General features: G+C 45.1%; 1 protein-coding gene across 3 annotated transcripts in view; it reads right to left on the minus strand.

The window, feature by feature from the left end:
• The window catches only part of fam117bb (family with sequence similarity 117 member Bb), a 384,430-nt gene extending 375,781 nt beyond the window's left edge, over nucleotides 1–8,649 (minus strand). For all 3 annotated transcript variants that reach the window (XM_041200485.1, XM_041200484.1, XM_041200483.1), the window contains exon 1: nucleotides 7,959–8,649. In XM_041200485.1, the coding sequence (XP_041056419.1) occupies nucleotides 7,959–8,463 (505 nt within the window). In that variant the 5' untranslated portion in view covers nucleotides 8,464–8,649. The remainder of the gene's footprint in view (nucleotides 1–7,958) is intronic.
• Nucleotides 8,650–13,646: the final 4,997 nt, after the last annotated feature.

Here is a 13,646-nt window from a genome sequence, read left to right on the forward strand (position 1 = left end):
CACGATTCACTAGCCTCGGTTTTCTCTGGGCTCTCTTTTCAGCCAACAGAGTTTTCGTTTCTGCTGGCCCCTTCCAATCCTCCTCCAGATATCACCACCTATGGCAACTGTCCCCCATCTTCCCCTCTCATTTACAGATATCCCTGTAGCTGGTGTATGGGCATCCAGCAGGTAATGATCCTGTGGCTAGTTCATCATACAGAAGGTCTTTGGGTGTCCAGCAGTCATCTGTTAGATGACTGAATGTTGCTGAGCCAGGACATTGCTGGCTTGGTGAGGAGTGTACGCTGATGTAATTAGCCCTCTCCAGGACCTCAGATGATGACATTGCTGCCCTGTCATGCGATGCCAAGGATACGTGACAGCCAAGCTGGAAAATGCTCAGCCTTTTCCCCTGCCTTGCATATGTTGCCCAGGTATCACTATTGCAGAGAAGTGCACTGAGGATGCAGGCTTGGTATTCTGTCAGGTTACTGTTTCTCCAAACTCTTAGTCAGCTTGGACAAAACAGTTGCAGCTTTTACAATGCAAGTATTGACTTCAGTATCAAGAATTGCCAATTATGGAGCCGAGATGTCTGAAGCTATCAACAACCTCCAGCATCACCTGTGTCATTGCTGATTAATGGCGATAATGGCAACAACTGAGGCCATGAAATTTGCCTGAAGCCAAATCTTCACAGACATGAGAGTCAGTCCATTTGCCTCCAAAGCTGTTCTTCAGTATGAAATGCTAGTGCAGCATCAGCACCATAAAGCAGCTGTCCGGTGAGGACTAGGTACATTTTTGCCTTAGATCTCAGTTGATCACCTTTCCATCAGTTCCGGTATCTAAGCAGACATGTAGAGATGAACTGAAGACACATGACATCAAAGAACTTAACCAGAAGTGTCAGTGCCAGAACGATCCTTTCTGACCCCACTGTAGATCTCAAAGGGTTCCCATGTTGCTTCATCATAGCTGACCTTGCCCATCTTATCATTGTGGAAAAGAGAACACAAACTTCAACAGCCAGCCAATTTTTATTCAGCAGCTTATATAGATTATCCCTGCTCACACGGTTGATTGCTTTGGTGAGGTTGACAAAGGCAATATATAGTGATCTCCTTCATTCATAGGATTTCTCTTGCAGCTGCTGGACTGAGAACATCATGTCGATTGTGGATCTTCCAGTTCTGGGATTCGGGATATATGTGTTAAGACTAAATCTGCAGTCTGACAAGTACAACATGGGCAGATACTTCCATTATGTTCAGCAGCCAGATGCCTCAATAGTTGTTGCAACCACTGCCATCACCCCCACCTTCTTCCACAGGGTCACATTTTTTGTACCATGCATATCCTAAAACACTGTCTGCTCCCTCTAGAGAGGGAGAAGGTTGAGTGGATGCCAGTTTCCTGTGCTTGACAAGTTCAGGCAGTATCGCATCACCTGGAGCTTTGCACTAGCAAACAGGTCAACAGCTTAGCTAAGCTCCTGCACTGCAGGTTTGATATCCTTCTCTTCAATGACAGGCAGGTTCCCAACGACATCCAGAGCTTCCCAAGTGATGTTTTCATACAACTCAACTCAAGATCGTGTTCCATCCATCTCTCCAAATGTGTAGTGTAGTTAATGATGATCTCCCCTGTCTTTGGTTCCAGTGGAGTGGGTTTCTTTGATGGGCTTGTGGCCTTTTTGGTCCCATTATAGATGCCACCAACCTGCTCCGTATCATAAGAAATCTGGATGTTCTGGAAAATTTATATCCCGTAGTCACTGGCACAGTACCCAGCAGTCTGTTGGACTTTCCTTCGAGCAGCTTTTAGTGCAGAGTCCTCTCACTTGGATCTCTCTTATAATTAATGAATGTGGATTGCTTGGCTTAAAGGACAGGGTCCATTCCAGCCATGTTAGCCTCAAACTAGTCACCATTTTACTGCTCTTACTTCTAAATTTACCCATATTTAAACCACAAATCTTTGCAGTTCCAAAACTTTGCTGTCATCAAAATGCATTTTGTATCTCTTTTGCTAATCTTAACTTATTGTTGGAAAAGTTCAGTATATCAGATTGACTTAGTGGTTAAATCTGTTGAAAATTAAATATTGCATTACTTGTGCTCTCGTCAGCATTTTATTAGAAGTCAATGTCTCGCAGTTAGAAAGTTTACCAGGTTTTTTGATGTAGTCCTCGCAGAAATTTCCACAACAAAATTGCAAAGACATGCTTTCTATCCCACCAAATATCTCAAAAGAACTTGGATTTATACAGCACCCATCATATCTCAAAGAGTACGCCAACAGCCAATTTGAGTGACTGTTTTTACATACAGAAACATAACAGGCAAAAACCAACTCAGTTGGCAATTCTAAGACTCATCATGAATTGAGTTAAACTATACCTTCATAATTTTTAACACCCCTCTCAAATTTCCGCAGGCTTCTGCTTTGAGAACAACCTCAGCTTCCCAGATATCCACATAACTAAAGCTTCTCATCCTTGGAACCATTCTTCCCAATTTCTTCTTCACTCTCCAAAGCCTTTGCATCTTTCCTAAAGTGCAGTACCCAGAATTAGACAACACACCAGCTAGGGCCAAACTGTCATTTTATATCAAATTATTAACATTACTGATTTTTAACTCTACATTTCCCATAATCAACTGTCCTAGCTGCCACTGTGGGATTTGAACTCATGTCTTTGGATCATCAGTCTAATCCTCTGGATACTTATCCAGAGCATAGCCACTGCTGCATTACCATCTCTCAAGATGTCAAACACGATATGGTGGAGGGTTGAGCAAGAAGGTGGAGAGGTAGAGCTGAGTGTTACTGGCAACTGATGCTGCATTTTCAGGTGCTGTCATCGAGGCAGCATGTAGGTGAGAAATAGGATAGTGCCGTTATCTTTTCTGCATTTGGTTTGAGATATTCACTGTGCTTTTCACTGATATGTTTTCCACATCTTATTTTTTAAGTTGCAGATATATTACTGAGTTTAAATGTGAAGGAACAATTTTGACATAGATCTATTATAGCTGGTTCCCTTGAAGCATGGCCCACCACCACCACCACCTGAGAGTTCCCCTCCAAGCCACTCACCATCCTGACTTGGAAATATATCACCATCCCTTCACTGTCACTGGATCAAAATTATAGAACCCCCTCCCTAATGCACTCTGGGTCTACCTACAGCACAGGGACTGCAGCGGTCCAAAGTGGAAGCTCACCACCGCCTTCTCCAGGGCAATTAGGAACGGGCAATAAATACTAGCCTAACCAGCGACGCCCACATCCCACAAATGAGTTAAAAAAAGACACAGGAATTGCATGTCATGTGCAAGGCTTTTAATATAGCTAAACAAAAAATTCCATGCACTGGAGCTCATGTAGTGGATAAGGTGACAACTAAGAAAAATTTACATTGCGGACTTGAAAAGCTACAAACCTCACTTGGGCTGTGCCCCAAACATGTATTTGATCCAATTTCCATAATCAATTTGTATATCGGATTCCATGACAGTATCTAAAGAGTTGGTCATTCACTTAACGGCCTAGTCAGCATTCCTCTCAAACACCACCACTCAAGAAAATCATCAGGCATTCCAAGTTCTTTAAAAAGGGTCCTGCACAAATGAAAATTAGTTGTTCCTTTTCTATATGCCATGGGTCAAATAAGGACTTTTTTCAGAATACGATGTCATATCAACTCAGCAATTATTCCTCCATTCGAATATTGGTTTACTCATTTTCATTAAAATGCTTAGTGAGACTAGAAGAATTGTACTCTATCACATTGAAGTTAGAGGTTAACATATCTTAAGTTAACAACTAACTACAGCTCTTTCACTCAAGTGTGAATCGAACAAAGTAGCATACAAAAAAGGGTATAAAAATAACCAGACAGTTGGTGTGGGTTGTGTAAGCTGGTCAAGGCCAGGGAACAGAGTATTTCCCATTTTAGGCAGCCAACATTTTCTTTTAAATTAATTCATGGGATGAGCGCACCACCGGCAAGGCCAGCACCTGTTGCCCATCCCTAATTGCCTCGAGGAGGTGGTAGTGAGCCATCTTCAACTACTGCAGTCCATCTGGTGCTGGTCATCTACAGTGCCGTTAGGAAGGGGTTTCCAGGATTGTGACCCAGCAGTGAAAGAATGGCAAGAAAGTTCCAAATCGGGATGGTGAGTGGCTTGGAGGAGAGCTTGCAGGTGATGTTCCCATTTGTCTGCTGCCCTTGTGAAGGTTGCAAGTTTGAAAGGTGCTGTTGAAGGAGTTTTGGCAAGTTGTTGCTGTGCATCCTGTATATGGTACACGCTGCTGACAGTGCAGTGATGGAGGGAGTGATTGTTTAAGGTGGTGAATGGAGTATCAATTACGTGAGCTGCTTTGTCCTGGATGATATTCAGCTTCTTCAGGGGTGTTTAAGCAACACTCATCCAAGCAAGTGGAGAGCATTCCATCACAGTCCTAACTTGTGCCTTGTACAGTGGACAGTTTTAGCAAGTCAGAAGGTTGGTATTTTCCACAGAATTCCCAACCTCCGACCTGCTCTTGTGGCCAGTCACTGAAGGAGGCTGCTCGGCCCTGCTCGGCACCACTCTCCGAATGAGCATTATGACCGAGTGCCATTGCCCTGCCTTTTCCCCATATCCCTGCACATTGTTTGAATAGAAACAATCTAAAGCTCTCTCGAATGCCTCGATGAACCTACCTCCACCACAGACCCAAACCATTCGTTATGCGAAAAAGATTTTACTCACGTCACATTTGCTTCTTTTGCAAATCACTTTAAATCTGTGCCCTCTCATTCTTGATCCTTTTATGAGCGGGAACAGCTTCTCAATATCTACATTGTCCAGTCCCCTCATGATACTGAGCATCTCTGTCAAATCTCCTCTTAGCCACCTTCTCTCTAAGGAGAGCAATCCCAACTTCTCCAATCTATCTTCATAGCTAAAGTTTCTCATCGCTGGAACCATTCTTTTAAACCTCTTCTGCACTCTCACCAATGTGTTCACATCCTTCCTATAACAAGACACCCAGAACTGTACACAATGCTCCAGCTGAGGTCTCACGAGTGCCTTATATAAATTCAGCATAACCTCCTGTTCTTGTACTCTATGCCCCTATTAATAAAGCCCAGGATACTATACCCTTTACTAACTGCCCCCTCCACCTGTCCTGCCACCTTCAATTATCTATGCACATATACATCCAGGTCTTTCTGCTCCTGCACCCCCTTCTAAATGTCACCCCTTATTTTATATTGTCTGTCCATGTTCTTCCTACTAAAATGCATCATCTCACACTTCTGCACATTGAACTGCATCTGCCACCTATCTGCCCACTCCACCAACTTGTCTATGTCCTCTTGAAGTTCCACACAGTCCACCACTCTCCCAAGCTTTGTATCATCCGCAAAATTTGAAATTGTCTCTGCACACCAAGGTCTAGATCATTCGTATACATCAGGAAAAGCAAGGGTCCCAATACCGATCCCTGGGGAACTCCACTACAAACCTTCCTCCAGCCCGAAAAATATCCATTGCCCATTACTCTTTCTTTTTTCAGCCAATTTTGTATCCACATTGCGACAGTCCCTTTCATTCCATGAGCAAAAACTTCTCAAGTCTGTTGTGTGGCACTGTATCGAATGTCTTTTAAAAGTCCATGTACACTAGATCAACATTACCTTCATTGACCTCTTCAAAAAACTCTAGCAGGTTATTAAACAGGATTTCCCCTTTAGAAATCCATGCTGGCTCTCCCTTATCAATCCATATTTTTCCATGTGACTACTAATTCTATCCCGAATAATTGTTTCTAGAAACTTGCCCACCAAAGTTAAACTGACTGGTCTGTAATTGCTGGGCTTATCCCTTACAATCTTTTTTGAACAAGGGCATGACATTTGCAATTATCCAGTCCTCTGGCACCTCCCCAGAGTCTAGGGAAGACTGATAGATTATGGCCTGCTCCTGCAATTTCTACGCTCACTTCCTTCAATATCCTTGGATGCATCTCACCAGTGCCTTGTCAACTTTAAGTTCTGACAATCTATTCAACACTTCCTCCTTATCGATTTTGTATGGCTGGCCCAGTGAAGTTTCTGGACAATGGTAACCACACCGCCACCACCCCCCTCCATCCCAAGATGTTGATAGAGGGGGGATTCAGCAATGGTAATGCCATTGAATGTCATGGGGAGATGGTTAGATTCTCTGAAGATGGCCATTGCCTGGCACTTGTGGTGCACAATTGTAACTTGCCAGTTAGCACAACCCTGCATATTGTCTAGGTCTTGCTGCATATGGACACAGACTGCCACTTGCATCAAGTACATATGGAGACAATACTTTCATTCAAATGGGAGAACCCCAAAATGCAAATCTTGCATAGGGAAATATAAATTTACCAACTTCCATTCAACGAACAGTCCAACCTAACCTCAATAACCACTGCTGGTTTTCACCCCCTGCAACTATGTACTATGATTGCACAAAGCTAATATAAAGAAAAATATTGCAAATACTATAAATCTGAAAATGCTGGAAGTACTCACGTCAGGTGGCATCTGTGCATTGAGAAATTAGTTTGACATTTCAGGTTGATGACCTTAAGATCTGACAAAAGCTCATCTACCTGAAATGGTAACTCAGTTTCTATCTTTCCAGTTTTGATCAGATTTGCCAAGTGTTTCCTGCATTTTCTGTTACCATTAGCCAGCAAAAACTGGGTTTGAGAACATTCTAAACTGTTTCACAAAGGACCTTAAAAGCCACAAGTAGAGGACACCAACTGTATCCAAAACAGGCAATACAGTAACCTGAGATCCAGTACCTCAGTTTAAAAAAGTTACCATTAGACTGGCTAAATTCATACTACTTAACATGTAAATCCAGAAAAACAGAAACTATTTAATACATCAGGATTCTGTGTATAAAAGGAAACTGTGGACATGCATGTATTTAACTCTCCTCCCAAGTGCAGAAGTTACATATGAACCACAATTTAACCTCCCAGAGCTTTGTTTAGAGTCCGTGAAACCAATGTCCTGTCAAGGCATCAGTAAGGGTATAGTAGTTCTGCTCCAAACCATTAGTGTCTTGTTCAGATTCTCTCAAAAAAAAACAATAGTAGGAAGCACAAATTCTTTCAAAGGAAAATGCCTTTCTGATGCCAAAATGTACAGTAAAACAGTCTGGTTATCCCTTAAATTGCGATTCACTTCCTTGCCCCCTCCCAAGTTTCCTAGCGAGACAAGGGTAGGAAAGTGAACGAGAATCATACACATCTCCAGGTGTACCGAACATTCACACAGTGCAATAATTACCCTGAGGAACTACATTCCTCCTCCCTGCCCCCACTGAAGGCTGTATCTGGGGAAAAAAAATGCTGCACAAAGCAATGAACTGCAGTCTGTGTTTTATTAGCTGATCTCACCCAGGGCAGCAGTTCCACTATTACATTTAGTCTCAGTGCCCAGAACTTGGGGGGGGGGCGGGGGGCGCGAAAGGAAAGGGGAAAGAAAATACAGAGAAAGAGAAAGTTGGCTGCAGCCTTGATCAGCATCTAATACTCCTGCTGAGAAGTGTGCATGTGTTCAGGGGAAAATAAGACCACGCTTGGTCGTGGTATCCTTCAGATCAACAGCCTGCTGACGCTCCTTGCGTCGGCTCACAGGAACAATGGCTTGTGCAACCATATCCAAACTAGCAATGTCCTCATGAGAAGGGAGAAAATTGACAGTGGAAAGAAAAATAGTGAATTAGAAACAATTTAACATATTGAATTTGGAAGTTTGCTTCAGTTACTTGTTTATCCAGAGAGTGAGCTACATAATTAGTCCAAAACACAAAAATTAAAAACTTAAAAAGATTATCACATTTCTTCGAAAGATTATAATAAACTTGTTAAATCCGACCCCCACCCTCCGGAGATTACTTGTATGTTTGGAGCAGGTGGAGTAGTACCTTTGCAGATAGGAGAATTTGGGCTCTTCCTTTCCGGGGAGCCCTTGTGTTCTGGAGATTTCCTGTGTCTGACCCGTGAAGAATCTGCCCCGGAGGCCCACAGAGGAGTGGGCGAGGAGCAAGGAGAGATGGTAGTGGCGGCGGCCGCCTGGTGCATTTGCTGCTGAGTCCTGGTGGGGCTGCTCCGCGAGGGGGCCGTCTGCTGCTGCTGAGTCCTGGTGGGGCTGCTCCGCGAGGGGGCCGTCTGCTGCTGCTGACTCCTGGTGGGGCTGCTCCGCGAGGGGGCCGCCGGCTGCTGCTGCTGCCGCCCCGCTCCACCAACACATCTCGTCGGGCTGCCCTGCTTCAACTGAAACGGTACGGTGGCCCTCATGGGCTGAGGCCGGCCAACACCACCACTAGTACTATTACTACTATTATTACCACCACTACTACTACTACCGCCGCCACTGCTGCCGCTCATTGCGCTAGTCGGTGAGCCGTTCCGACGGACCCGCTGAGCCATCTTCCTCGAGGAACAAAAATCCACACGCACGTCCCAGCAGCTTTGTTGCGGCTATGAACCCAATACGGCGGTTTTATGAGGTGAAAACGTCTTCGTTTGGTGTGTTATCTTCCCCACCCCCCTTTTTTTTCTCACCCGTTCCGGCTTCTTTCTCTTAGCCAGAACCTATCTACCGCTCGCGCTCTGTTCTCTCTGTCTCTCTCTCTCTCGGGTCATGCAAGCGCCGCCTCTCGCGCCCCTTCACACACCGCCCCACCGCTCAGCATTGGTCCAACATGCAGGCCTAAACTGCACGCCCTCGGTGGTGATTGGATCGAATTGAAGCCGCGAGCGTTGGCACCGCCCCCTTCTGTGTCACACGGCACGTGTTCTCCACGCCCTCTCCGTCGCCCCGGGAGACCTCCACCGCCTTCCATTCAATGCCTCAGCAGCCGGGGGAGGGGGCGCGGGGTGGGTGCGGGCGTTGGAGAATTGGATGTAAACAAGACCGGTTCCTCCTAAGGTAAAGTGCACACTCTAGCGGCAGACAAAGGAAACCGATGTAATACGTTTATTTGGATCGGCGAGATTGACGGGGCGACGGTTAAACTGCCTTTATTATGACCAGTAGATTTTCCCAGGAGCTTTACAAACCGCTACCAAATTCTAACTAAAACCCACCTGCTATAACTACCAATGACACAACCTGGAAGGGTATAGATAGCTTCACCTATCGCGAAAGCACAATTTCCAGAAATGTCTGCATTGACAATGAGGTGGCAAATAGAATTGCCAGATCAAGTTCAGCATTTGCCCATTTTGTACAAGAGACTGTCGAGGAAATGAGGTTCAAAATTATAATAAATAAAAACAAAATGCTGGAAAAACTCAGCAGGTCTCACAGCATCTGTGGAGAGAGAAACAGAGTTAACGTTTTGAGTCCGGAAGAAAGAATAACATGGAACAAGTAACAGATGGCCTGTTTGGTAGTGGGGGCAGGGGGGCAATGCTTGGGGAAAAAAGATAGAAAAAGGAGATTTAAAATGGGATAAAATAATGAAGAAAAATAAGTAAATAAAAATACATTTAGAAACAGGGATTAAACAAGGGGTGAAGATAGAGGAGACATTTCATGGTCTGAAGTTGTTGAACTCAATGTTAAGTCCGGAAGGCTGTAAAATGCCCAACTGGAAGTTGAGGTCCTGTTCCTCCAGTTTGCAATGGGCTTCACTGGAACATAGCAGCAGCCAAAGATGGACATGTGGGCTTGAGAGCAGGATAGTGTGTTGAAATGGCAAGCAACAGGAAGGTCTGGGACACCCTTGCAGACAGACCAAAGGTGTTCCACAGAGCAGTCACCCAGTCTGCGTTTGGTCTCCCCAATGTAAAGGAGTCCGCATTTGGAGCAGCGAATGCAGTAGAGTAAATTGAAGGAGGTGCAAATTGAAGAGCGCTGCTTCACCTGAAGGAGTGTTTGGACCCTTGTAGAGTAAGGAGGGAGGAAGTAAAGGGGCAGAGGGGTTGCACCTTCTGCGATTGCATGGGAAGGTGCCGTGGTAAGGGGGTGAGGTGTTGGGGGTGATGGAGGAGTGGACCAGGGTGTCCCAGAGGGAATGGTCCCTATGGAATGCTGACTTGGGGGTGAGGTGTAGATGTGTTTTGTGGTGGTACCATGCTAGAGTTGGTGGAAACGGCAGAGGATGATCCTTGGAATGCAGAGGCTGGTGGGGTGAAAAGTGAGGACAAGGGGGGCCCTATCATGGTTCTAGGAGGAAGGGGAAGGTTGTGGACAGAGGCACGGGAAATAGGTAGGACACTTTTGAGGGCCACGTCAACCACAGTGGCGGGGGGTGGGGAAGCCTCAGTTAAGGAAGAAGGAAGACATGTCAGAAGCGCCATTTTGAAGGTTGGCATCATTGGAGCAGATGCGATGAAGGCGAAGGAACTGAGAGAACGGGATGGAGTCCTTACAGGAAGCAGGGTGTGAGGAGCTGTAATCGAGGTAGCTGTGCGAGTCGGTAGGCTTGTAATGAATATTGGTGGACAGTCTATCACCAGAAATGGAGACAGAGAGGTCAGGGAAAGGAAGTGTCAGAGATGGACCATGTGAAGATGATAGAGGGGTGGAAATTGGGAGCAAAATTGCAAAACTTTTCCAGGTCCAGATGAGACCATTAAGTGGCACCAATACGGTCACTGATGTACCGAAAAGAGAGTTGTGGGAGGGCGCCTCAGTAGGACTGGAACAAGGAATGTACCACATACCCCATAAAGAGACAGGCATAACTGGGGCCCATGGGGGTACCCATAGCCACATCTTTTATTTAAAGGAGAAATTTTTCAGTGGGAGAACAAGTTCAGCCAGATGGAGGAGAGTAGTGGTGGATGGGGATTGTTCACACCTCTGTTCAAGGAAGAAGCGGAAAGACCTCAGACCATCCTGGTGGGGATGGAGATGTAGAGGGACTGGATGTCCATGGTGAAGAGGAGACGGGCCAGGGAACTGGAAATTGTTGATATGACGTAGGGCTTCAGAGGTATCATGGATGTAGGTGGGAATAGACTGGACAAGAGGAGAGAGAATGGAGTCAAGATAGGAAGAAATGAGTTCCGTGGGGCAGGAACATGCTGGCATGATCGGTCTACTGGGACAGTCCTGATTTTGGGAAGGAGGTAGAAGCGGGCTGTCCAGGGTTTGGAGACTATGGGGTTGGAAGCTGTATAGGGAAAATCTCCAGAGGAGATGAGGTCAGTGACAGTCCTGGAAACAATGGCTTGATGTTTGATGGTGGGGTCATAGTCCAGGGGAAGGTAGGAAGAAGTGTCTGAGAGTTGGGGCTCAGTCTCTGTGAGGTAGAGGTCAGTATGCCAGACAACAACAGCACTCTTGCTGGCAGGTTTGATAACAAAGTCAGGGTTGGACCTGAGAGAAAGGAGTGCAGCAAGTTCAGAAGGAGACAGGTTGAAGTGGATGAGAGGAGCAGGGAAATTGAGACAGCCGATGTCATACCGACAGTTCTCAATGAAAAGATCAAGAGCAAGGAAGTGGGGGGTCCAGGTGGAGAAGAATACTGGAGGTGGGCGAAAGGATCCGTTGCACGGGGACAGGACTCCTGCCTGAAGAAGTGAGCACAGAGACTAAGGTGGCGGAAGAAGAGTTCAGCATCGTGCCAAGCGCAAAGTTAATTGAGGTGTGGGTGTAAGGGTATGAAACTGCATCCTTTTCTGAATACAGAACGTTCAGCATCAAAGAGGGGAAGGTCAGGGGGTATAGTGAAAATACAGCAAGGGCTGGGATTAGAAGAAGCGGTGGGGTAAGAGGGACGGGAAGGGGTGGAGGATCCTGGATGGACATTGGTATTAGTAAGTTGTGTACAAAGCTGTGGTAACACCTACCCTCCTTTATGCCTGTGAGATATGGACTACCTACTCCAGATCTTTTAAGCAGTTGGACAGGTTCCACATGCGATGCATACAGAACATTATGGGCATCAATTAGGAGGACAAAGTACCCAACATTGAGGTACTTCAAAGAGCAGAAGTTAAAGCACCCAGCTCAGATGGATTGGACATGTTGGATGTATGCTGAAGATAAAATCCTTTAGGTGTTCACCTTAAGTATTCACAACTTAAATTTGGACTGCGCCTGTGAGGTAGACCGAGGTTAAGGTTCAAGGACTCCTTGAAGGTGAACCTCAGGAAATGTGGCATGTCCACCACAGACTGGGAGAAAAATGCATAAGAAAGAACTACTTGGGAAGCAATCTCAAGTTTATTGTTTCTATCAAACAACAAAGAATACAGGCAGAGAGGATAACAGGCAAGCTAGAAAGACTGTGCACTCCCAAAAAAGCAGACAATTCATCCTTGCCGCACTGTGGAAAGCCATGCAGGTCCACAATTGGACAAAATTGGGAAAACTGCAATTATGATGAGATCTCCCCATATATAGTCAAACTAAGGTGTGGCTGTGGCAGAGGGGGTTAGATGTACAGGGATTATTGGACCTGGGCATGCAGTCATAATTCAACCCCATTTTGAAGTCATTTTGTATGTCCATTATAAAGAAAAAGATAGAACTTGCGTCTGTGCAGCATTTTCATGAACTGAAGGCACCCCAAAGCACTTTGCAGTCATTGGAATACTTTGAAGTAAAAGTAGAAAATACTGGAAGCAGCCATGCAGCAATTGTGGAGAGAGAAATAGAATTAACATTTCAGAAGGAAGTCCAGCATTTTCTGTTTTTATTTTAGATTTCCAGCAACCACAGTATGCTTGAAGTATTTTCGAAGTGTAATCACGATTATAATGTCGAAAATGTAGCAGCCAATTTGGGCAGTCACAACTCACTGGGGATAGTGCGTTGCAATATCAAGCCCCATTGCTCCACGAGCCGCAACAAATGTGAAAAGTTTGTCCGAACCAGCAGATTGTCCCAATTCTACCTAACTATTTAATTTAGATTAACAGAATACAAGCACCAGGTTTGTAAACTTAATAAGTAAATAACTGTTTATCTTTAACCAGTGGCAAGAGAAAGAAATATGAGCTGCTAATTTCTAACTCTATAACCTAAATTCTACCCCTTCTTCCATCCCTATACACACAAATACAAGATACACAAAAAACATGGATTTTAAGGGTGGGATAAATGAGTTCAATAGCACCAATTCTGGAGTGCAGGATTTGATGGGCTGATTTTGATCGATGTCTTCCAAATTCCTTTCAGTTCTTTGTTGATGACAAGAAATGGTCATCCAGCACTTTTAGTCTTTAGTTCCCTGGTTGAGCATTTGCCTTTCAATGCCTCTAACAGAAATTTTCTCCTTTGCCTCTTGACAGGAATTTTCACAGAGAGGGAGCAGGTTATAGAGATATGAGGAGAAAAGGCCAGCTAGCTATTATTGTAGAATTACTAGAATCTTACACACACAGGAAGAGAGGTTATAGGTCTTTTTCCTTTCAGGCCAGGAGCTATCCTGCTGCGTTGCTCTCACACAAACCTTGGTCACCTGGTCAAGAGCCAATTAAAACATTGTTGCCAGGCAGTTCCCCATTAGACCAGAATTCTCCTTGGCATCATCCTGTCTTTCATGGCACACTCTGTTCCAGGGCAGCAACATTGCGTATATCCCTCACACTGTTCCAGCAGACATGTCCTTCAAACTGCAGCCTTTGTAATTTTAATCCACAGAAATAAAAAT

This window comes from Carcharodon carcharias, chromosome 12 (assembly GCF_017639515.1).
Source record: "Carcharodon carcharias isolate sCarCar2 chromosome 12, sCarCar2.pri, whole genome shotgun sequence".
Taxonomy (NCBI): Eukaryota; Metazoa; Chordata; class Chondrichthyes; order Lamniformes; family Lamnidae; genus Carcharodon; species Carcharodon carcharias.